The 25705-nt window shown below is 43.2% G+C and overlaps 1 protein-coding gene across 1 annotated transcript; it reads left to right on the forward strand.

Annotated features, from left to right (window-relative positions):
* Positions 1–7: 7 nt before the first annotated feature.
* On the forward strand, positions 8–24960 carry LOC137364615 (antigen WC1.1-like). Its single transcript, XM_068027707.1, has 9 exons — positions 8–50; positions 2395–2709; positions 7500–7814; positions 8948–9265; positions 9349–9429; positions 9518–9835; positions 9988–10029; positions 10423–10453; positions 24909–24960. The coding sequence occupies exons 2-9, from the start codon at positions 2685–2687 to the stop codon at positions 24958–24960; spliced, it is 1182 nt and encodes a 393-aa protein (XP_067883808.1). The 5' UTR covers positions 8–50; positions 2395–2684.
* Positions 24961–25705: the final 745 nt, after the last annotated feature.

Here is a 25705-nt window from a genome sequence, read left to right on the forward strand (position 1 = left end):
GGATCAGTTTAGCTGCTCACATGAAAATGACGCCAGTGTCATCTGTACGGGTGAGTCATCTCAGTCAATTGAACTGAAATACACCAATTGTTCTGCTGTCAAGCATCATTGACTATTTCCACAGGTCGCTGATTCACTAGTTTTGCTGATCCCATGCTTCCTTTGACACTAAGATTCCGAGATGTGTTTGTGGGTTTAAGTGTCTAAATTAAATTACAAATGAATCAAAGAGCTTCACTCCAGTAAACATTGAATACATACAATGTCTATTGATTAGTACTAATCGCTCATATAATATCACTTTTGTGGTAAATCTAGGGCATTATTCAAGGGGCATAGAATCAGCAATTTGCTCCCAGGACCACTGTCATAGCATAGAAATGTTGCTCGAGCATTGAAACTGTGATCAATGTTGGCCGTTCAAATATGAATTATCATGGAAGTCTCTGCAAAGATCAGCTGGACAATAGAAAACACTGTGAACTTGTTTCCAGCTAAATAACATGAGATAAATTTTAATTTCCATTGCATCAAGGGCATTAAAATGACAGCGAGTGAAGTAACTCGTTGTTTCACCAATATGCCATGTCTTTGATTATTTCACAAACTTGATGTAAATTACAATTCTCCCAGTTATCCCTCAACCCGCGCCCTGTTATAACAGATTATCTGCTCTGTTATCTGATCGCTGTACGTGAGACATTGCTCAACGCAAATTGCTCCCACGTTTCACAATTTAAAATAGAGGTAATAAAAACAGTAAGTGCTGAAAATACTCAGACGTTCTGGCTGCATCTATGGTGAAAGAAACAGAATCAACCTTACAGTTTGCAGATCTTTCATCAGAACTTAGAGATTTAACAGTTTTTAAAGAAAGGGGAAAGCAAGGAAAGAGCGAAAGGAACAATCTGTGATATGGTGGAAGACAGGAGAGATTAAATGGTAAATGGGACAGTGCAAGGCAAAAATAGATCGGAATGGGCCAAGTAAAAACCACATTTCAAGAGGAGCTGCAAATTGGAAGGCAAAATATCGTCCAAAAAAAGAAAAAAAGAGGAGGGAATCTGATCTGAAATTGCTGAATTCAGTGTTCATTCCATAAGCCTGTAAAGAGTCTAGTGGAAAGAGGAAGTGCTGTTTCTCAAACTTACGTTAACCTTCATTGGAACTGTGTTGGAGAAAGAGGAGAGAGAGGTCAGTGTGGGAGCGGAATAAAGAATGAAAAGGACAGGTAACTGGAAGCTAAAGGTAAAGCTTGCAGACTGAACAAAAATGTTGTGCAAAGTAAGCACTCTATTATGTTTGGTGTCCCAATGTAAAGGAGACGGTATCATGATCAGTCAATACAGTGAGTGCAGTATACTAAAGAGAAAGCAGGACAAGAAAATCGCTGTTTCACTTGGAAGCCGTATTTGGGGGCTTGGATGGTGAGAAAGGTGGAGGTAACAGGGCAGTGGTTGTACCTCCTGCGCATTCATGGGAAGGTCCTGTGGGAAGGGGTGTTGACAATGATTGAAGAGGGCATCAGGGTGCCACAGAGTGAAAGGTCCCTTCAGAACGTTAAAATTGGAAGGAAGGGGAAGATGTGCTTTGTAGTGGCATCACATTAAAGGTGTTGGAAATGGTGGACGATGGTCTGTTGAATATGGAAGCTGATGGAGTGGAAGATGAGGAGAATCAGGATCCTATCATGGTTCTGGGAGGGGGGAAAGGGTGAAAACAGAAGCATGGGGAATGGAATGGTCGTGCTTGAGGGCCCTGTCAACCATGGTGGGTGGATGAGGATGTGAGGAGAGTCCTCGGTTGAGGAAAAAGGAAGACATATCTGGAACCACTGGGATGGAAGGTTGAATCACCAGACAGATACATTGCCGTGGTGCAAGTGAAAAAATGTGATAGAGTCATTCGAATAATTGAGGGGTGAGGAAGCATGGACAGGTAACTGTGACAGTCAGTGGGTTTATTCTTTATATTAGTTAATAACCTATCCCCAGAATCAGAGACAGAGATTTTGAAGAAGAGAACAGAAGAGTTGAAGATGGACCATGTGAAGATAAGGAGGATAAATTGGAAGAAAGGTTGATGATATTTTCAAGTACAGGGCGAGAGCTGGAAATATCAGTACATGTGGACAGGAGGACGACCTTCAGTCCCTCGGGTCTCACCCCCAGTTCATTTTACCCTCTGTCCCCATTTCAGCAACCGTAATCTGCTCGGTACGTCTCTGAAATGTATTTACTGAGAAAAGGTAATGGTGAAGAAGATCTTTCAACAAGCCTTCTGAACAATGATGACAGAAATAGCAACCATTAAAATTAATGACATTTCTGGTGGCAGTAAATTCTGAGATATTTTGCTTCAGTTTCGACATTCTCAATGTGTTTCATATTGTAGATGAAAATTGGTCACTAAGGCTGACTAACGGGGGAAGCTGGTGTGATGGGCGAGTGGAGATTTACCACAATGGCAGCTGGGGGAGATTGCAAGATAGACACTGGACCCTGAATGATGCCAACGTAGTCTGCACACAGCTGGGTTGCGGTGAAGCGACAGCCGCTTATAACTATTCAAAGGACGGAGAGAGTGAAGGACCCGTCTGTGTGAATGATGTCCAGTGTGAAGGAAACGAATTGCAGCTCCAGAACTGCAGCTTATTCACATTGAATTCGTCTCTCACTGACAGTATGGATGTTGGTGTCCTGTGTTCAGGTAAACATATTCTTCACTGCTTTTACAAAAACAAAGAAGTGAAATGTCTAATCTGCTGAGAAAAGTGATAATCTAGGTTACTTGTTCCTGGGTGTCTCAAGCCAGTCATTTCACTCGAGGAGAGTGGGTGAGGATGGTGGGCGGTCGGGGAGCTGGGGCTGGATGGGGGTGGTGTGCAGAGAGAGAGGACACGGACACAATTAAACAACAAGAACGTTTTTATTACAGAAATTCCAATCAACACATACATCACAAGGGGTTTAACAGGAATGTAAAGGGAGAGAAAACTGACACAGAACCAAACAAAGAGATGTTACAGTTGGTGACTAAATTCTTAGTCAGATGTTTGTATTTGAAGAGCCGGAGACACGGAAATATTTCTGGTGGAAATTCAGATCTGGGGGTTAGATAGTTAAAGGCAAAACTGAAAGTTGTAGGCAATTGAAGTGGGTGAAGTACAAGAAGCTGTATTCAGAGAAAAGCAGAGTTCCTGAAATGTTTCAGGCTGGAGACGGTTATACTGATGCAGGGGGAGAGCATGAAGGTGGCTGAACATGAAGATCATAATTGGAAACACGAGGTATTGATGGCGGGGAAACCAATAGATCGTAGAGTGCCACGGTGTTCCTGAGAGGGGCTTCATGTAGGGCAGGCAACAAAACTTTGGATGAGCTGATGTTTCTGGAGGATGCAAGATGGGTGATCGCCCAGGAGAACATTAAAATATTCGGTTCTGCAGGAAACAAAGCATGGGTGAGCATTTCAGCAGCAGATGGGCTGAGGCAGGAAGGGAGGTGAATGATGATAGAGGTGAACGATAACGGCCTTATGATAAAGAGAATACGGAATTGGATTCTCAGCTCTGGTATCAAATCCGGCGTCGAGCTTGCAATCAGTTCTACTGTACAGTATATAAGTGGAGGTAGCTGTGTGGGAGTTGTTATGGTGTAAGTTTCATTATGTTGTGTTTAAAAGTAGACAGATGTTTTGGACTATACGCTTTAAAGTTTCATTGTGTAGCATGTCAATGCAGGCATGTGTTCTGGGGATGTTGCGTTATGCAGAGTGTAAGTGTGGGCAGATGTTTTCGGGTTATTCCAATGAACATTTATTTCCATACGACAGAGTGGAACTTACAACATATGAGATAGTTAATGATTCAGATTTCATACCGATTGGTTACAGTGAATTATTTCTTCGGGAACAGCGGAAAACAATACATTCCAGCGTTTCACGTCAGAAGTTTACAGTGCTGAATGGTTATTACACACTCAGTCACTGGACAGAGTAGAGTATGTCATCTTGTTCTTCAGTTAGGTAGTTGTTAAGCTCCACCCAACATTTATGCCCACCTTCAGAAGCCATGTGTCTTCTCCTTGTCTTCTACTTCTGTATCTGATGGGTCACATCGCTGATGTTTATTCTCCAAAGTGCCTGACGCAATTAGTCCAATCATTTTTGTCCAGTCCATATTAAATACTGGTTTCTGTGCATCCAGGAGGTCTGCACATCTGGAGTTCAATTGCCCATAGGCGCTTCCTGATGCTGTCCAACATTTTGCAGAGAGATCCTGTTTTCTGCCCTCTTTGGTCCGGTCCAACAGTCATATATTGATAGAATTAGTCGGTTAGTTCATTGATTTTTTACAGACAATAGCAATTGCTAATGTGCCTCACAAGTTTCGTTTGCCCATTTAACATAATTGCAGCAGTCCGGCTGGACAGGCAGGTCTGCATATTCTCTGTTCAGACATGCGGTTTATGTCTCTAAAATTGCTCAAATATATTCCTTGTCAAAGACAGAGTCCCATCCTTACAAAGGTAAGTGATTCTCTTATGCTATTAATATTAAATTGATTTATGATAATGTAATAATCAACACAACCCTGGAACGTAGTTCTGCACGAAGATACTGCATATTGCAAGGCTGATGTTTAAGGGTAGAACTTGTGGACCTTACATTCTCCAATATGAAATGAAGTAGTAAAGTAATAATGAAGTAATAAATAGCGTGGATTAAACTGCTGGTCTTGCCAGTGACACCAACATTCCCTGAAATAATTAAAAAACAGAAAGGCACGGTGACATGTGGGGAACTATCTGTTAATATAATCCTGAATGGATCAATCACATAAAGCATCATTGGGTCCTCTTCATCTTCACTAAAACCTTCTGTTTGACAAAGATTATCCAGGAAGGCAAAGGAAACGCACAGCAAATAATCTCCATCATAAATCTTCCTCCTGAACCACTCCCCTGCCTCGTCCACCCTGGACTCCAAACATAAGTGAGAGGAGCTCATAGACTTTTTGTCACAAAGTTCAAAAACATCCGTTCAGTCACCTCCACTACTTCCCTTTCTTCCCCAACCCATCAGGTCTAACGTCCTATCAGTTCCCACCCCCATCCCATACGATCACCCTGAATTCACATTTCTTGTTTCTCTCCTAGAATCCTTCACTCTCTCTCTGAACCTGTGCTGTTGATGGTATCCACATTTTGCTGTCTGCACCTTATTTCTATTAAACTACTGAACACAAACATTCCCTTCCTGGGTTCCATGTTAGCTGGCAATATTAAAGATTCTCTGTCTCTCTCTCTCTCTACATGTTCAGGCTCCTCTCCTTCAAATCAGCAGTCATCACACCTCTCCTTAGAAAGGAACCATTGACCACCTGTCCATGCAGGTTACTGCCCCAGCTCCAACTGTTCGTACCTCGCCAATGTCCTTGAATGTGTTGTCACCTCCCACTGTGGGCGGCACAGTGGCGCAGTGGTTAGCACCGCAGCCTCACAGCTCCAGTAACCCGGGTTCGATTCCGGGTACTGCCTGTGTGGAGTTTGCAAATTCTCCCTGTGTCTGCGTGGGTTTTCTCCGGGTGCTCCGGTTTCCTCCCACAAGCCAAAGGACTTGCAGGTTGATAGGTAAATTGGCCATTATAAATTGTCACTAGTATAGGTAGGTGGGAGGGAGGGAGGGAAATATAGGGACAGGTGGGGATGTTTGGTAGGAATATGGGATGAGTGTAGGATTAGTATAAATGGGTGGTTGATGTTCGGCACAGACTCGGTGGGCCGAAGGGCCTGTTTCAGTGCTGTATCTCTAATCTAATCTAAATCCATGCTCATCTTATCTGAAGCTGCATGTTTCAATTCCGCAAATCAATTTTCTATCCACACCACAGGACGAAAGCAAATGACATCCGAAGTGATTATGACAAATATAAACTATTCCACCTCCTCTTTCTTGACTTGTCTCAAATTTTGATATGATTGATCATGAAATACTTCTCCAATTCCTCCCCATTAACACCCGGCTGGGTGGGACTGCACTCAGCTGGTTCTAGTATTGTCTATACAGTCATGGTCAGAAAGTGGCCTGCAATGGCTTCTCTTCCCGCTCCTGCAAAGTCACCTATAGTGTCACCAAAGGATCTACCCTTTGACACTTCATTACTCATTTACATGCTGCCTTTCAGTGATATCCGCAAACACAGCCTCAGCTTCCACATGTATCTCACTGTATCCAACTCTCCTCACATTCAACACTCTTGAGCACTCCAATGCCTGTACACTGTCAGAATTCCAGGCTGACATTCAGTACTGCATCAGCAGAAAATTCCTCCAACTCAATATTGAAAAGATAGAAACCATCAGTCCCCATCGCATGTTTCCTTGCTGCCAACTCCATTTCTCGCCATGCCAACTGTCTGTCACTCAGCCAGACAGCTTGTAATCTTGGTGTTATATTTGACCCCAGGGTGATCCTCCTATCAAATCTCCATATCCTCATTAACACTGTCTATTTTCACCTCCATGACATCACCCGCATTTGCCCTTATCTCGTCTTGTTGATAGCGTTGTTCCCTCCAGACTCGATGATTCTAATGCGCTCCTGGCTGGCTTCACTCGTTACAACCTCTGCAAGCTCCGCTGTCTCGACCATTTGCCACTCAGGCATCTGCCCTCTGCTCACTGACCTACTTTGCCCAGCAATGAGTGGTTTTAAATTCTCATCCTTGTTTTCAAATCCCTTCCTGGCCTCACAGCTCCTGTCTTTGCAATCGGCTCGAGACTGGCAGCTCCCAGTTGTGGCTTCTTGAGCATTTCTGGTTTTAATTGTGCACCATTGGCAGCCGTGCCTTCATTTGCGAAGGTCACATGCTCTAGAATTACTTCCTTAAATATATCTGCCTGTCAACCAGTCTTTCCTGCTTTCAGACGTTCCATAAAAACTAACTCTTTGACTTAGCTTTTGGTCATCTGACCGAATATATTTTTCGGTGCTCTGTGTTAAAATTTCTTTGATATCACTCCTGTATCGCGCCTTGGGATGTTTAATTACGTTAATGGCGCTAGATAAATGCAAGTCACTTGAAATTGAAGATGAGGGAAATAGGAGATGACAGTAAATGTCTGACCAAGATAACAAATAAGGGTAACATACATGGACAAGGAACAGATACAGTTATATAACATGAGTATAAATTAACTGTTAATCGTGTGAGTGATTGCCTGTTTGACACCGTACACAGCGTTCAAAACATGAAAGGGGAACTGGAGATCAGAACTTGTCAAAGCCAGATGTTATAGCATATCTGAAACATTGCTGTTCTTTACATTCTATGTAAGAAGTAAGTGTAAACAGATATTCTGTTGTATAGTTTTATTTACCTGTCACAGGTACATTTAACCTTCAATTTTTGTGCTGGTGATGGTAAAATCAGTTGTATTGAGTGATGATGTGAATTTCTATTGAAAGTATAATCCTCATGTACTGTTATCCAACAGACCACGTGCAGTTAACGCTCTCTGACGGTGGAAGCCCATGTACTGGCCGAGTGGAGATTTATTACAATGGGACTTGGGGCTCAGTTTGTGATGATTCCTGGGATCTGGCGGACGCTGACGTGGTTTGCAAACAGCTGGGATGTGGAAAGGCATTGGACCTGGCACTTCCTGCATCTTGTGGACCAGGTTCAGGGCCAGTTTGGTTGGATGAACTGAAGTGTTCCAGTAACGAATCATTACTCTGGGAATGTCCCTCAGCATCGTGGGGTAACCACGACTGTTCTCATAAAGAAGATGTGAGGATCATGTGTTCAGGTAACGGTGCTACCATGTGCCCATTTTCCGTAGTGATGTGCACGTGGTTTCACAGGGAAGATATGACTTCGAATTACATACAATGGACAGCACGGAATCGGGCCATTCGGACTAACTGGTCAATGTGGTGTTTACGTTGCCCACGAGTATCACCCCACATCATTGCACCTAACACTCTTTGCATATCCTCTCGCTTCTTTCTGCCTCATGTACCTGTATAGCTTTACCTTGAAGGCATCAGTGCAAATCACCTCAGCAATTGCATGTGTTCGGAATTCAAAATTCAAACCACTCCCTCGGTAAAAAAAAAAAAATTCTCCTGAATTTCTTTTTAGATTTATTCGTGATTATCCTATATTTATGATCACTAGCTTCGGCCTCTGTCACTTCAGAAGTTATTAGTGCCTCTGTATCCCGAGGTCTCTTTGCTGATCTATTTCATTTTCACTCTTATTTTACAAGAAGTACGTGCCCTCTTTATTCTTCCTGTCAACACTGAGCACCTTAGACGTATCTCTATTCAACTTATTTGGCAATTGTATGCCCATTCGGCCCGTTTATTAACGTCTTCCCGTATTTTGTCTCTTTCTTTCTTAGTGTTAACTATATCCCCAAATTGCTGTCCTCTTAAATTTTGAAATTAAGTCTCCCTTGTCTAAATCCAAATCGTTCATGTAAATGTTGAGCAGCAGTGACCCCAGCCCTGTGAAACACCACTTCCCAACTTCCACCATTCTGGGTTACCACATTGTACCCGGACGGTGTGCTTTGTAGCTGGTTTCCTATCATTCTTCCACTGATCTCTTGACTTCACAGGCTCTGACCCCAGTCATGATCCTTGTCAGAGGCCTTCTGAAAAAAAAACATGCAAATTGCATCGACTGCATTATCCCTGTTATCTTTCTGTAACTTCTTCAAAGAATTCAATAACGTTGTTTGTCATTTCTGCTGTGAAATCGGTGTTGATTATTCTTTATTACTTTATGGGCTGTCGGTGTTTTTTCTATCGCTTTTCTGAAATAATTACTGGAAATCAGTGAACACAACCGGTGCAGCATGTGTTGAGCTGTGCAGTATGAACATACAACGAGTTATCAATCTAACTACCTGGATATTTCTTGTGTCATTGACAGAGCACAAAGAGCTGCGGCTGGTGAATGGGAAGCATCGCTGTGAGGGGAGAGTGGAAGTGTTCTACAATGGCACCTGGGGAACAGTGTGCTCGGATTCACTTGATGGACCTGATGCAGAAGTGATCTGCAAACAGTTAGAGTGCGGTCCCCTCAGTTCTATCGATTATTATGCTCAGTCATTCGGAGAAGGATCCGGACCCATTTGGCTCGATGGGATGGAATGTATTTCACACGAATCGTTCCTTTGGCAGTGTCAAAAAGAACCGTGGGGTAAACACAACTGTGAACACAGGGAGGATGCTGGTGTTGTTTGTTCAGGTAACACAACAAACCTCGAAATGTGCGAGTGTCATTTCAAACATTGGTGTCTGATACAGTCAGCATGTTTCTCTTCTAAACAGAAGCAAAAGTAACTAAGGAGCAGCACCACAGATCAAAGGACTGCATTCGAGAATATGATTGTAAACGTGGGCTTTCACCAGGTGCTACTTCCTCTTTATTATACCAACTATCTGACATGTACTCCATTCTTATACTACATCAATAATAACCATTGATTCTCTTTGCCAGATTCTGGACATTGGTTGCGCCTGTTTGGAGGTAACACCAACTGCTCCGGGAGAGTTGAGATATTGTGCAATAACAGCTGGGGCACGGTGTGTGATGACTCCTGGGATATGGCCGATGCCAATGTTGTCTGCAGACAGCTGGATTGTGGTCACGCTCTTTTGGCCCCAGGAGGAGCTACTTTCTCCCAGGGTGACGGTGTTATCTGGCTGGATGAGGTGAAATGCACTGGAAGCGAATCTTCTCTGGCCGACTGTCCTTCTTCATCGCCGGCTCAGTCTGACTGTGATCACAAGGAAGATGCCAGTGTGATTTGTTCCGGTGAGGGTGACAGGGTTTGGAGAGTGGGGTTAGGGTTCATTGTTTTGTTGAATTGACTCACTAGTTCCGGAAATTAAGAACAGTATTTATTGTTTAAATGGAAAGTGCTGAAATTTCATCCTCCTGAACCTTTTGTACAATATACTCCTCAGGGCTCGATGTGCCTCCAATTGCTGTCCCGTCCACATCTGCAGGTACTTACCATTATTAGTATCCTCGCCAGCGTTAGGGTTTGAATTAGTTGAATTGGTATTGTAGTCATTTTCTCAAGATGCTATGAGCACTTTCTCACTGACTGGAATATCTTTTCCTCACCGCATATTTCAAATGGTCTGGTTGAAATTCAGCTAATTCCAGATTCTGGCTGTACCTGAACTGTCGTGTTCTCATCAGAAACATGGGGGCACTGTCTCTGTAATTTAGACTGGCTCCCTCTGGTGCAATGTGCACCACACATATTGCGGAATGTTCAGCCTGACTCATTGCCCGGAAGCAGTGGATATAATTATTAACTCCCTTTTGTAAATATGTTATTGTGCAAGACGGACTGTGTATGTGTTAAACCTTTCTGTATTATTGTCATTAAGAACAGGGATATAAAACTACTTCCATCCTAGTTGCGGTCTGCTTCGGAGTCCTGCTATTCTGTGTGTTGATCTCACTGATGGTGGTTATACAGAAAAAGTCAATCAGAAGAGGTGAGGTTCATATCTTCCCGCGGATCCAACGAAAGATCCCAGATATTGTGTCATATGCATGCAAAACTCTCGTTCCTTGCAGATTTCTATGGACTGTCAAGTGGCCTTGTTAGAAACACTTTTTTTTTTTTTTTTGCTGATTTTCTCCATTCAATGTGCTCTGGATTTAGTAAAATGTGACATTTAAAATGGAGAGTGATTTGAAGTGTCCACATTCACTGTGAGAGTTCAGCACATCATACATGAAACTCTGGAAGAATTTACTTATTGTAACAAAGGATCCGGAAATTTAATTCAACTTTTTAAGCTGTGCATTCAACTATTTATTTGTCTGTTAATCTTCCTTCATCCATTGGTTATCAGTTCCAGCCTTTCAGATTCCGGCTCTGGGCATCCAATATCGAGCTGTCTAACCGTGTCTGACTGTTATTTTGACAGGTGATACTTGTATAGGACCTTCTGTATTCACCAGCGGTGCTTCAACATTCCAAAACGACGCTTCCACTCATATTTCACCCATCCAAATCACTCCTGATTTATTATAAGAAATGGGACGCTTAATAAATGACACTTTTCATAATAATGTAAAGTTCCTATAGAAATAGACCTCTCTCTCTAAAGAAAGATTCTGTAACTGGGACAGCATAGGCGCCTAGCACTACCAAGGACCCGACCAGAACAGGCTCTGTTACAAGACAGTCCTAAAGCTGATAAGATCGAGCCTTGTAACCTCACTAGACAGGCAGTCGTTTACAAACGATCACAAGCAGGAGATCAGGTCATAGAGTCATAGATTAATAGAGTTATTCAGCACTGAAACATTCCCTTCGGCTCAGCGTATCTCTGCCGGCCATCAGGCACCTATCTATTCTAATCCCATTTTCCAGCACTTGGCCCATGGTGTTGTATGCAATGGCATTTCAATTGTTCATCTAAATACTTCTGAAATGTTGTGAGGGTTCCTGCCTCTACCACCTCTTCAGGCAATGTGTTCTAGACTCCAACCATCCTCTGAGTGATACTTTTCCCCTCAAATCACCTCGATATATCCTTCCCCTTACCTTAAAACGATGCCCCCTGGTTGCCGACCCCTGCACTAAGGGAAAAGTTTTCTTCCTATCTATCCTATCAATACCTTCATAATTTTGTATACCTCAATCATATTCCCTCCTCAGCCTTCTCTGCTCTAAAGAAAGCAACCCTAGCCTTTCCAGTCTCGCTTCATAACTGAAATGCTCCTACCCAGGCAACATCCTGGTGAACCTCCTCTGCACCCGCTCCAGTGCAATCACATCCTTCCGACAGTGCAGTTCCCAGAACTGTGCACAGTACTCCAGATGTGGCCTAACTAGCGTTTTATGCTGCTCCATCATAATCTTTCTGCTCTTATATTATGTGCCTTGGCTAATCAAAGCAAGAATCCCATATTCTTTCCGAACCACCTTATCTTTCTATGCTGCTGCCTTCAGTGATCCATGGACAAGTACACCAAGGTCCCTCTGACTCTCTGTACTTCCTATGGTACTACCATCCATTGTATATTCCCTTGCCTTATTACTCCACCTAAAATGCATCACCTCACACTTCACAGGATTAAATTCAATTTGCCGCTCCCTTGCCCATCTTACCAGCCCATCTATGTCGTCCTGTAATTTAAGGCTTTCTTCCTTACTATTTACGACACCACAAGTTTTTGCATCATCTGCAAACTTACTCCTCATACCTCCTATATTCAGGTTTAGATGATTAATGTTCACTACAAACAGCAAGGGTCCCAGCACCGATCCCCGTGGTACATCACTGGTCACAGGCTTGCATTCAATAAAACAACCCTCGACCATTACTCTTTGCTTCCTACCACTCAGCCAATTTTGGATCCAATTTGTCAAATTGCCCTGGATCCCATTGGCTCTTACCTTCAAAAGGGAAATATTGAGAGTTCAGGGCTAACATGTTCCCATAGAGTTGAAGGTTTGGACGAACAATTCCAGGGATATTGTGGGTGTCAAGGGATATGGAGGATTGGATAAGGAGCAAAAAGGAGGCTACTGGCAGATTCAGAGCGCTGAAAAACAGCGGACTCCCGAGAGGAGTACAGAAAGTATAGGGGGTACTTAAAAATTGAATTCGGAGAGCGAAGAGGGGGCATGCAATAACACTGGTGAGGAAGATCAAGGGAACGCCCAATGCATTTTTTAAAAGTATATCAAGGGCAAGAGGATAACCAGGGAAAGAATGGGACTGATTAGGGATCAAAATGGCCGTCTGCAATGTGCAGGCAGAGGACGTAAATTCGGCTTTAATGGATTACTTTTCATCTGTGTTCACCATGGAGACGGACGATGGCGGTGTCGAGATCAGGGAGCGAGTTTGTGAAGTACTTAAACAAATTAGCATTGAAAGGCAGCAAGTGTTTGTTGTTTTAGCGGGCTTAAAATAGAAAAATCCCCAGGCCCAGATGAGATGTGACCTAGGCTGTTAAGTGAGGTAAGGGAAGATCAAGCAGGGGCTTTGACATACATTTTCAAATCCTCGCTGGCCACAGGAGATGGACCAGAGGATTTAAGGACAGTGAATGTCGTACCATTAGTCAAGAAGGGTAGCAGGGGAAAACCAGGTAATTACAGGCAGGTGAATCTAACGTCAGTGGAAGGGAAAATATTGAAACAATTTTGAGGAACCCGATTAATCTCAAATTGGAGAGGCAGGCATTAATCAGGGACAGTCAGCATGGCTTTGTTAGGGAGAGATCGCTTCTAACAAACTTGATTGAAATTTTTTCCTCAGTCAACACATTTGTCCTCAGTCTGCTGCAGGTGAACATAGGGATATGCAGTAAAATTGACACATAGACATGCACGAAAATACGCACAACAAAACTACTCCGCATTCACTGTACCCGAATTTGTCCCTTTACTTTCTCCGTCTCTGTGATTTGGATGTGTTCGCAGATAATTTACTGTTCAACGCTCGTGGGTTGCAACTAAACTTTCATCTTCCCACCCTCCATCTGACAGGTTCTGTCACTCGTGGCAAGGGTTCACCGGCTGGTTTATACCAAGCAATTTATGAAGAGATTGTGAATATTCCACCTGGCAAGGATTCCTATCAGATCCGGCGTTCAGGTCTGTGTTTTATATTTCATGCCGAATGTTCACAAGACAAATGTCACTTCCACTTAACTACCCCATGTTAATGGTCAGTTTACTGACTGAACACTGTCAGAAATCCGCTCGCTATCCCCAGGTGAAGGAGTCATATCACAGTGCGAGTGTGTCGATATCTGTGCGTAGCGCAAGATTAGCAATGGGGTTGGGAAGATTTCCACCCATTGCTACTGCTTAAAGAACGTGATTTCTGTTTGTTTGTAACTATCATATCATTTTACTCCATTTAAGCAAGACCACAAATAGACACTGCTCTCAGGAGGAGACAGTCACATTGACACACAGTTTATTTCTCTAAGTGACTGGATTTCTGGATCAGAAACACGTCTCCATCAGGAACTCCTTAACTGAAGTCGGTGGTTTCTCCAAAAAACATATCCTAACACTTTGTATTCTGAAGTTTAACATTAATCTACAAATTCTGTTTCACAATACTGGGGCAACAACACTAGCAAATCGATAAAAGTTTTGTCTTGCGATATATTTGGAGGGCAATTTAACCATTGAGATTAATTTCTCAGGTTGCAAAAAAAAACAGTAAAGAACAAATCCGTTATTCGTCTCCTTGCACTCTTTACACTTTTCTGCCCCATTATCCGGGGTGGGGTTCGGGTTTAAAGCCACCACCATCCATTTGAGACTCTGAAATTGAAAGAAACGCGGACAGTTTGGAGGGATTCTGGATTATGAAACTGTGCGAACTGATTATGTTTTACACTATTGTCTCTGCTCTGATGTCTGAAATCTGAACCACCAGCTGTACTGCGTATTGTTTTAACTGCTCGCTGGATGAGCCAACATATTTGGTCCATCCCGAGTTGCTCTTGAACTACTGCAGTCCCTGTAATAAATGTTTCACAATCGTGTCAGATACAAAGTCCCAGGACATTGTCACCAGATGATGACGGCATTATGTTATTTGCTGGAACGTCCCAATCGATCTCTCCAAAAACCATCCATGTTTGTGTTTAACAGTTGCTGATTCCATTGAGTCCCTACATCGGATTGAATATTACACCAGTCACAGTTTGGGTGATACGGATCCTGGATCAGAAAATCCTGAAGGGAACTCCTCCAGTATTCAGGGTGGGTACATTTTTATTTGTTACCATCACGTTTTTTTAATCCATCACGCAGTCTGTTATCTAAAATCAACAACTAAATATATCAGAACTTAATCGCTGTAAAATGATGCTGCTGAATGCATGGGGATTTGCTGAGGGATTTTAGTTTTTAAGAAAGGAGAAATAATTTGGATGTCTGCAGAATAATACCGATTGCAACCAATACTTTAATGGAATGAAACATTCAATTATTGTGATTTCTGACACTGTTGTGTGGGCGGTGAAATGTGACATTTGTTTGTATGTTGAATGGGTGATTCAATGGGACAGATGTGACTTTAAAACGGAGGGCAGAATTTTGTCACACAGTGGCGACAGACTGGGAGGGAAATTGCCGCTGGATAGCAGTGCAAAGGAAGCCCGACGTATTTACTCTGTTAAGTGATATTCCTGGCAGCGGCCGAGCTGGTGGGTGGAGGCTGCACTTTAAGGCACTGGGCAGGCAATTGAGTCAATAAACAGGAAATTCATGGCAATTTTCCAAACCATTCACAATTTAATGAAAGGCGACAACAGTTTTCAGAGACTCGCCATCTATAAGGAGGGGGAAGGTCAGAGGAAGGTCAGTTTTGGCTGTGAAAAGCATTGTGGCACTGGAGGGAGGGGGAGAGATACTGTATCGCGGTATTGGCAATCTGGAGGCTGACCTATCTTGGCGATCATAACAGAGGTATTTAGGATGAGCATCCTCTCCGACCTGAAACTTACCTACACCAAGTAAAAAGAATGGAGACCTTGAGAAGTGAGTGCAGCAATTTACAATAGGTCTACGCCACGCCGGTTTTGAGGCCTCCCATTGTGGAGGAGAATGAGAGATGGAAGCAGCTGCAGTTCCCAGGAGTTGGGCAGCAGCACCCAGACAGGGACAATAATCATGAGGCTGGAAAAGAGTGTGGATGAGCAGGGCACACAGCCGCACGCAACCAGCTTCTTGAGTGCAGAAGATGCTACCCACCAGAGAGGGCTTACCATCAGAGGCTCTGCTTCCTGCAAATATCGGAACAGCAGTGTCACTGAAGATTGTGCTTCTCCAAGAAGGTGGGCACTGAGCTGTGCTCCATGGTGTAGGAACATCTGAACAAATGAGTGAGGCACCCCTTCTCTAATTTAATTTTTATCATTTGTGACATTTAAGGCTGTCAAATTAATGTTAGGCACTGCAATCACCTTGTCATACTATATCAGGGCATTGATCCCGTTCCTGCACTGAAACCTCTTACATGGGACTACCTCACGGCTGCTCACTCCCTGCTCAATCTCCTGCCATGCCCTCCCCACCTGCCTCACTGGCCTCCTCCTCCGGTCCCGATGGAAAAGCGCTTCCCTCCTTGCCCTTGCTGCCTGGAGGAGCACTTCCATGGAGGCATGCGAAAACCTGGGCGCCAACCTTGCTCTGGCTGCTGCCATCTGCCAAACATACAGGTTGTCAGTCTCCCAACCAATATCCTACACTGCCCCTTCCTTTCAATCGATTACAGGCTGCATTTTAAACATCGCATGAGCTATGACTCGCCTATCGTGACACGACACGGTCCCATCATTCGCCAGCCTCTAATCTCACTACGGCTGAAGATTACAGTTTACCCTGGCTGGCCCGTGTCGACTGATGTCTAATAATATAATTCTAAGTATTCAGTATTACCATTTAATTTCAGTGAAAATCATTACTTCCTCCCAGGTCTGGTTCCGGGTGATTATGATGATGTTGAGACTGGAGCCATTGACACTCAGGATGGTCACTTGTTGCTGGACAGTAGTCCTGATGATCTCTTCACAAGTGCCGGCGGTGATCTCTCCACTCTCGGTGAGTTAAACTCCCACAGTCACCAGCTCTCTGTCACTACTTTGAATTTCGTTCCACTCGGCGATGTCACAGACTGCTGGTTGATTTAAATACATGTTGTGATTAAAGGAAATTAGACAAAACAATGCTTGAAATATTTTAGAAAAGACACCCTTATGTTATTCGCTGTGTGATATCTCTCTTGCTAACATTTTGACTGGAAATCTTCCAGGTGCTCAATCTGAACAGCCTGATTCAGTCTTCGCTGATCCATTTCATCTGCTATCACCCAGCGGTAAAAAAAACAACACAGTGAATGGAGATGGAAAACATTCCGAGGCCAACAAATTCCAGTCCCCTTTACGTTATACGTATATAGATGACCCGCATTGGACCAGCTTTCAGTCAATCATTAAATCATAAACTTTTTCTCCACAGTATACAGTTCTCAGACCCGCACTGATCCCGCTTTCAGACCAATCATTAATGCATAATCTTTCTCTCCACAGTATACAGCTCTCAGACACGCACTGAACCCACTTTCAGTCCAATCATTAATCCATAATCTTTCTCTCCACAGTATACAGCTCTCAGACCCGCACTGAACCCGCATTCAGTCCAATCATTAATCCATAATCTTTCTCTCCACAGTATACAGCTCTCAGACCAGCACTGATCCCGCTTTCAGTCCAATCATTAATCCATGATCTTTCCCTCCGCAGTCCACAGCTCTCAGACCCGCACTGATCCCGCTTTGATGCCTCCCTCCATTCCTGAAAACAATGAGGATGTTCACTATGACACGTTCACAATAGCAGACATTACACCAAAGATGGGTACTGACTGTGTGGTTCAGCATCTTACATCTCCATCAGTCTGGTAAGACCAATGTTTTATAATTTGTTCCGTGTATTGTGCTGACAGTGTGCAGTCCCAGCTGTTTCCGATATTAAGAATATCGATATTGATCCCAAAGTATCAGAAAGATGATGGGCGGCACAGTGGTTAGCACCGCAGCCTCACAGCTCCAGCGATCCGGGTTCAATTCTGGGTACTGCCTGTGTGGAGTTTGCAAGTTCTCGCTGTGTCTGGGTTTTCACTGGGTTTCCTCCCACCACCAAAAGATTTGCAGTTGATTGGTAAATTGGTCATTATAAATTGCCCCCAGTAGACGTTGGTGGGAGGGAAATGTCGGAACAGGTGGGGATCTTGTACGAATATGGGATTAGTGTAGGACTAGTAAAAATGGGTGGTTGATGGTCGGCAGAGACTCGGTGGGCCGAAGGGCCTGTTTCAGTGCTGTATCTCTAAAAAAAAGAGAACATTTTCTGTACTTACAAAAGAAATAGGAGGCTTATTGAAGCAGAAATATTCTGGGGTGATCATATACTGTATTTGATGTATTTGCTTGGTGGTTAACATTGCTGTAAACCTCTCAAGTCGTTTTTGTTGTCCTTTCAGGTAAAAGTCAGCGTCAAATCCAGTGTATGATGTCTGGAGGTGGATCACAGACTGATGTGTTATTCTGTGTTAAATCTGAAGGAACGGCATGAACTTTCCCAACAGTGTGAACATGATAATTGTGCTTTGTTTTACGATATAAACATCACTTTATTTTTTATCAACCATCATTTTACATTGTGTTGAAATAACTAGATTTGGCTTTTCTCTATATTTTGTCTGAAGGTGCGTGTTTTCTGTTTAATTAAAATACCAAACAGAATTGATTTCGGATCATTTCTCTGTCTGTACAAGTACTGAGATATATTACTCCGCATGTAATTACCAACACTGTTACAGAGATTAAAACCGGTGCTTATTAATGAAGAGTTTATGCAAACTTCGTTTTGTAACCGATTCACTTTTCCATATCCTGTTAAAAAAGGTTTAGAACACGTCAGGTGACAAATAAATGGTCTGTCTCTTTAATCTGCATTTATTGTAACTTATTCCTCCACCACCACATACTCGATATGGATAAATTACTGCAGTTTCTAATGTAAGTGTTGATGTACAATGGGAATAACCTTCAAATATAATTAAAATGATTTATTCAATGTTGTAGTTGGAATTTGTGCCTTTGTCAATATTAACGACTGTATTGTGGTTCAAGGACTAAATATACACCAATTTCGAGATACAGTATAATGTTTTCCTGCGCTACACTATCCCGGAGTATTTTGGGAGAGCAGGAGAAACTGGTCAGAAATTCATGCGTTTTTGCTGTCAATTTTAAACATTTCAGTTAGTCATCAGCAGAGCGCAATTGTTACTCTGTCGGGAGAGCAGCTACACCATGCATTACTCTCCAGAAAATTGTGATTTTTGTGATTCGTCGGCTTACTGAAATACCCGTATCCACCAGCAGACGGCGAACATCATTTGAATTGAAAACGAATCATGCTGGAAACACTTAACAGCTGAGATATCATCTGTGGCGAGAGACACAGGACTAGCTTTGAAAGTAATTGCTATTTCTTCAGAAATATATATTAGTCGAGATTAATTACTTTTAGCAAATACAGAACCACGGAAAAAGGGGGACTGAAGAGAGTAAAAGAGTGAAGGTTTGTGTTAAGATGGAGGCAAGTTTTATGAAATGAATTCCGCCCCCTTTACTCTCTCTTATCTATCTCCCTGTGATGTGCAGCACTTTATTCTCTCAACCCTGACATTGTCATTAAACCTGCTGACAATTGAATCGCTGTTGTTGTTTGTTGTAAAGACCTCTACCTTGGGGAGCCTAGACACGAACTCTCTGACATATCGTTCCACTTCCCCCAAACCATGAGTCCACCACTGAACATCATGTCATCCTTTCCCATACTATCTTTGAACTCATTTCCTCTTGAGATCTTCACCCCGTGCCTGTGACCGCGCACAGCCCCTTCTAAATCCTCCAAACATCCACAAACAAGGCTACATCGTTAGACTCAACATTTCAATCTGTTCCTTTCCGATGGATCCTAACTCTTTATATTGCACTTTGTCCCCTTGTCTTCTTCTGCAGCCATCCACGATTTTAGCTGCTCTGGTTTTCTGTCCAGAAATTTTTCCTTTTCACCATGGACATCCAGTCCAACACTGTAAACAGGACATGTAGACTCCCTCAACTTCATCTCTCCCCAGGCCGTCCAACCACTCTACATTTACATCTCTCACCAAGATGTTCATTCCCTTTAAACTTCTCTTTCTCTCTCTAGAGCATGTAATTCTCTTAAAACTCTATCTCTCACTAGGACGATCAATCTTATTAAAGCTCAATCCATTCAGGAAATTTGGATCCCTACAAGTCCATCCCTCATCAGGACGGCCATACCCTCAATATGTCCATCTCTTACCAGGATGTTCAAACCATCTGCAACTTAGCCCATTCAAAATATTCAGGTCTGTACTTTTCCATCCCACACCGGGATGTCCAGTCGCTTTGCAGTCCATCTTTCACCAGGATGTATCTTCCACCTACACCTGTATCTCTGAATAGGACGTGCAGCCTCTCTGCATCGCTATCCCTCGCCTCGCCATCCAGTTGTTTGACACCTTTACGTCCCACCAGCACACGACATCTTGTTTGGTAACATTGATGACTATTTCATTGTAGTTTCCTGACCTCATTCTCAGCTGAAAGGAATTAACTTTGCTTCTCGCTGCCAGCCCTACTTTACCTTTACACGACCCATCCCCAATTCGATTCCTCGAAATCTTATTTCTAAAACTGAGGATCGGCAGGTAGCTCACAATGTCTATCTGTAGCCACCAACCCAGAGACCTAGCTCGATTATGCACCCCACCTCCCCCATCCTGCTTCGTGTCAGGTCTCTATTGCCTTCTCCAGGTATCTACATCTCTGTTACAGCAGTTCCAATGATGCCACCTTCCACATCATCATTTCCGAATTGGCTTCTGCCTTTGATCGGCTGAAGAGTTCCCTTCTTCAGGCACGTAACCTGCAATTCCGCCCTCATCCCTTCTCGTCACCACCAGAGCCATGATCCAGTTAGCCTTGCCACAGCAACACCTACATATTCAACAGTTTTCTGCAATTTCAGCCGCCAGCGCCATGTGACGAATAAAGGCATCATTCCCTCCCTTCCCCATTCAACAATCCAAAGGCACTATTCCCTCTGTCAAGCTCTTGGTTAGTCCTCTGTCAATCCCAGAATCACTCCTCTCGCAACAAAAAACATCTCATGCAATGGTTGAATGATGCAACACCTGTTCTTTCCACTCTTCCCTTTTCACAGAGAGCGTCCCAAACATTCTTTCTGGATGAAGCAAGCATCTAATTGTACCTACTTCTAACTGAATACATGGTATTTGTTACTCACAATGTAGTCTATTCTGTTGAGAACAAACGGCGATTCGATGAGGCTTCAATGAACACGTCAACTTTATATTAGCACTTTTCAGCCCTAAAATTGCTCCTGTATTTTTGAATAGCGGGTATTTGTAATGGACGAGCAAGTTGAATTGGAGGAAGTATGGGTTCGTGCTCGGCGTCCGGATCCCCTATTGACTCACGACAGTAGCAGTTACCCTGGACTCAACCTTCCTCTTTCCTATCATATTGGCAGATATGTGGTCCTCTTTGACAATTATTTCATATTTCCCTCCCACTGCCATGTATCAGCAGCCAGACCTGGAGCCCACACTGAGAGATGGTTCTGTCGTGCCAGTCGCTGCACTGTCATTGTGCAGCAGAATTGGAGACCACATCGAAAGCTGACCACGTGGTGCCTGGCATTGCACGGTGAAGCAGCGAGTAACATGTGAAGTCTGAGAACAAGTGATTAAATATTGGTTGCATTGAAATGCTACTCAAACCCCTTCCTCCCATCCCTGCACCAAGTGACCCACGGAGATGATTCTTCCCCTACATTTAGGTCAAATCTCCACTGCACCTGGACAGAGAAAATCCCTGCATGAGGCATTCCCACGCCCACACACTGTGAGGGCCCTAAGTTATTACTAAAACATTTTGCACAAATTGACATGGATAAATGTTTGACTAATATTACGTTAATAAATTGCACTCAAATTAATATTCATTCATGTGCCACCTAATAGTGTTCCCTTGAAGGCTGGTATTTTCTAATTATAGAGCTGCCCCTTTTAATTCAGCGTGGTGGACGCTTGCAGCTGTCGTTAAAATGTTACTGCAGATATTTACAACCAGCATTTTCGGCGGTGCGACCGAGAATGGGACTGGCTTCTGGTTGGTGCATCTGGACTACATTGCTGGTGCGTGCATGGGCATGGGACGAGGGTCTGTCAAGGGCACAGATGTACTTCCCTCTTGAAAGAGGACACTACCTGCAGCTGCTGTCGCGCCAGTCTGATCCCATGGGGCTGTGCATTATCTCTCACTGATCTGCATGAGAGAAAACTAAAGGACACCACTGATCCGACCAAAGCTCCTCTCCATTCGAACCAGTAAATCTGTCAACGCTGCTTCACTACTATTCGAGGCTGGACGTCACTGTAGAAACCAAAGCCCCAATAGCAGCAGGTTGGGTTTCAATCAAAGCTGGCCTTGGTGGTTACCAGGGCTCTTGCATAGTAAGCTTCCGTGGAGGACAACACATTCTTCATCAGAGAACACAGGCAACTCGTTCCATGAACAGGAACGTCCGGGTGCCATTCATAGACTGTTGGCTCCTCCATAGTCTCATCCATGATGTTGAAAGTCTTTGACAGGTTACCCACGCAACCGTTCTCTGCTGGTACTATTCCAATTTCCTTTGCGTGAACAGCCAGGCATTGAATTGGTATTCCCCACACTCTTCAGCAATCTTTGGGTCAGGGCGCACTCGCCTGCCTCCTCTGTCCTCTACTGTGCCTTTCACCACTACCCGTGCTAATCACTTGCAATGTGAACTTCACCCTGCACAGACTGTGCTATCGCACCATCATTCCCATGCATTGTGCTAAATGCTGAACTGGTGTGTGTTGAAGTCAGAGGGGTGACTGTTCAGATTGGTATTGCTGGCTTGGTTCTCCTGCTTCTGAAGGGCATAGTCGTGCAGAAGAATCTGTCAGCAGAGACAGTAAAAGCTAAATATGAGTACTGGGCAGGCTAAGCAACCTCATATCTGTGAGAGTGGAGAGGCACCTACAATTTGCCGCAGCTCCCTTAAAGAGATGCACATCTAGGACAAGAAGAAAAGAAGAGAACATTTCGCAAAACAAATCAATGTCGATGGTTATGTATTTTGCTGCGATGTGTCCGTTTTAGAGACCTGTTAAGTTAGTGAGTCACGCAGCATTTTCTGAATAGTTTAGATGTGTGGTCGGGGTCAGTTTATTTGACCTTGTTCAGTTTGTCCGTAGGAGGTCAGTTTATGAAACTACTGTCCGTTTATGGTTAGTGGCCAGTTGATGTTCAATGTGTCATTCTATAGATGCCGTGCACATTTATTTTCTTGACCATGAAACAGTTATGAAATACTGGATAAACACATATTGCATCAGTTGGAGCCATTGGTGCAGTTTATGGAAGTGGATCTACCAGTGGTGGTAAGCATTATGATATTAAACATAATGTCAAGAAAACCTGCTATAAAAAGGGGATTTTTTTAAATTCATGGATTGGCAACCTACTTTAAACGTTTAATTATTAAGTATAATAAACTCACTTCTTCCTTGTTTAAACTCAAGAAAACTTGTCCAATTGTTTCTTTTACGATCACAACAAAGGACAAAGGTAAAACACTCACTCGAGTGTTAAGTACATCCAGTGTTTAGAAAGGAATAACCCCTGCTGCGGTCAAATGAGAAGAAGGACAATTGGGGTGTAGTGTGACCCCTCGTCACCTGATCGTAACAATAAGCAAAGCACTATTCTGTATTCCAAAGAGACGAGGATATCACTGTGAAAATGTAGCCAGTGCACTCTTTAGTCTACCCCACCAGAGGTGTAAGCTGGTATTCACCAAATGAGGTAGACTTTATTATATTATTTTAGTCTTTGCACTCATCATTACTATATAAATATAATACTGCACTGTCATACCGACAAAAGAATGGAGGTATTGCTGCATCAATGCAACAATTGTACTGTGCAGTATTCACCAGCAGAGGGAAGCAGTACTGTTTAAATGCAAGCATGACACCGTTCAGAATCCACAGGCAGATATGGACAGTATTATACCAATGTAACTATTGCGCTGTGCAGTTTTCACCAGTGGAACAGTCAATCAAATTATATTCTGGGCTTTGGGAAGTTTCAATTCATGTCTGCGCAATATCTGGGCAAGTACACGGTTTGACAAATAACGTGTTCAGAAGAAAGCATGTTGCTGACCTTGTTTGTTTAGTGACTGTGATTCATGGCACTTTCCAAGGGACCTATTTGTGCCACTGCAAGGTTTCTGTTTGATGTCAATAAGATTCTCCTTGCAATGTTACTCTACTATTGCGTCAATGACTGGCAGGCACCTGTAGCTTTACAAAGAGGGAGAGAATGGATCAACATCTGAAAACAATAGCCTGGAAGCGTATGATCTGGGAGTTTCAATGTGTATATTCAAATTGCCATATAGTATATATAGAAATTATGATACATATGGCGGTTCAGAGTGTCCACAGGTTGTGCTATCTCTGCTCGTTCGTTCCTGGTGAGCCTCCATCTCCAACTATTAATTCAGTAAACTACTGTATTTTTGTTTCATTAACCACCTCATTACTGCTGCCTGTTCCTTGTAAGGATCAACGACTCTGATGGTCTCTGGACTGGCCTGTGGTTTAGCAGAGTTTAATAAGACATATGAGGAAAAGACTGAGGACCGAGTCAGCAAACTCTTGAACACAATGGAGTCTTCTTTACTCTGTTTTCTTTCACTTTCTCTTTCAGTGCCATCTGCTGGCTCGTGTGTGCATGGTAGCCTCAAATGAACAATATGTACAATACAATTGTCAAAACACTACAATATCCAGTTAGTAACTGTCTGAAGCATGCTTTACTGTATTTGTTTTATCATTTAACAACGTATATTCGCGGCTCTTGGTGGCAATTGCATCTCGCCATTTGAACAATTACATGACATCCCTGGATTGCGAGTTGTGTGTGCAGGGGATCCCTCGGGTGCGAGAATTTATTTGCAAGAGAATACTGGGAGTGAGACTATGTACTAGTTTTCACAGAATCGTAGGGCATTCTCAGCATTTACAAATAGACCTCCGGATTTATGTTAACGACAGACAGTTCTGGGATTGCTTATCAATGAATACAATTTGTCCATTGAAGTGACAGCATTTGAAAAGAATTTCTGGGAGTCTTGTAATATCTTCTGTGTCCATCAGATTTTCGTTACAGGAGACCATGCAACTGTCAGTATTTATTGTGTCCCGTTAATGTTATCTATTGACAGAGATACTCGGCAATTACCGTGTTGACAAGGGGATCCTCGAATTTCAACGTTTATATAGGATCCTGCATGTGTGGCATAAGTTACATCCGAATATCAGTGCTTACTGGATGTTCCTTCGTTACTTGCACCATTTTCAGAATGTTAATGGCTAATCAGGGCGGCACAGTGGTGCAGTGGTTTGCACCGCAGCCTCACAGCTCCAGTGACCCGGGTTTAGGTCTGGGTACTGCCTGTGCGGAGTTTGCAATTTCTCCCTGTGACCGTGTGGGATTCTGCCGGATGTTCCGGTTTCCTCTCACAGCAAAAGACCTGCAGGTTGTTCGGTAAATTGACCATTATAAATTGCCCCGAGTTCAGCTAGGGAATGTGGGATTAATTTAGGATTAGCATAAATGGGTGGTTGTTGATCGGCACAGAGTGGGTTTCCGAAGGGCCTGTTTCAGTGCTGTATCTCTCAATGAATATGTAACAGTATTTATGATTTACAGGATTGGCCGGCTTCTCACAGATACAAGAGACCCATAACAAACATCTTAAACCTCCATCATTATGTACGAGTAATTCAAGTTGCTGTGGCAACCAGTTGCTGTCAACACACATATCTCATACTTACTGTATTGTCAGTCTGTTTGATACCTGCAAAACATAACCCCGGGGGACAAACCTATCAGATTATGACAGGACCCGATATCCCTGCAGAAACCAGTAAGTGGATGGCAAAGTTATCAG

This window comes from Heterodontus francisci, unplaced genomic scaffold, assembly GCF_036365525.1.
Source record: "Heterodontus francisci isolate sHetFra1 unplaced genomic scaffold, sHetFra1.hap1 HAP1_SCAFFOLD_140, whole genome shotgun sequence".
NCBI lineage: Eukaryota > Metazoa > Chordata > Chondrichthyes > Heterodontiformes > Heterodontidae > Heterodontus > Heterodontus francisci.

Excerpts from the sequence above, each read along its gene's own strand:
- LOC137364615 (XM_068027707.1), top strand. The coding sequence starts at position 2,685 with ATGGATGTTGGTGTCCTGTGTTCAG. Across the intron at positions 7,815-8,947 it reads TGTGAGGATCATGTGTTCAG|AGCACAAAGAGCTGCGGCTG; the intron begins GTAACGGTGCTA and ends TGTCATTGACAG. Across the intron at positions 9,836-9,987 it reads TGCCAGTGTGATTTGTTCCG|GGCTCGATGTGCCTCCAATT; the intron begins GTGAGGGTGACA and ends TATACTCCTCAG.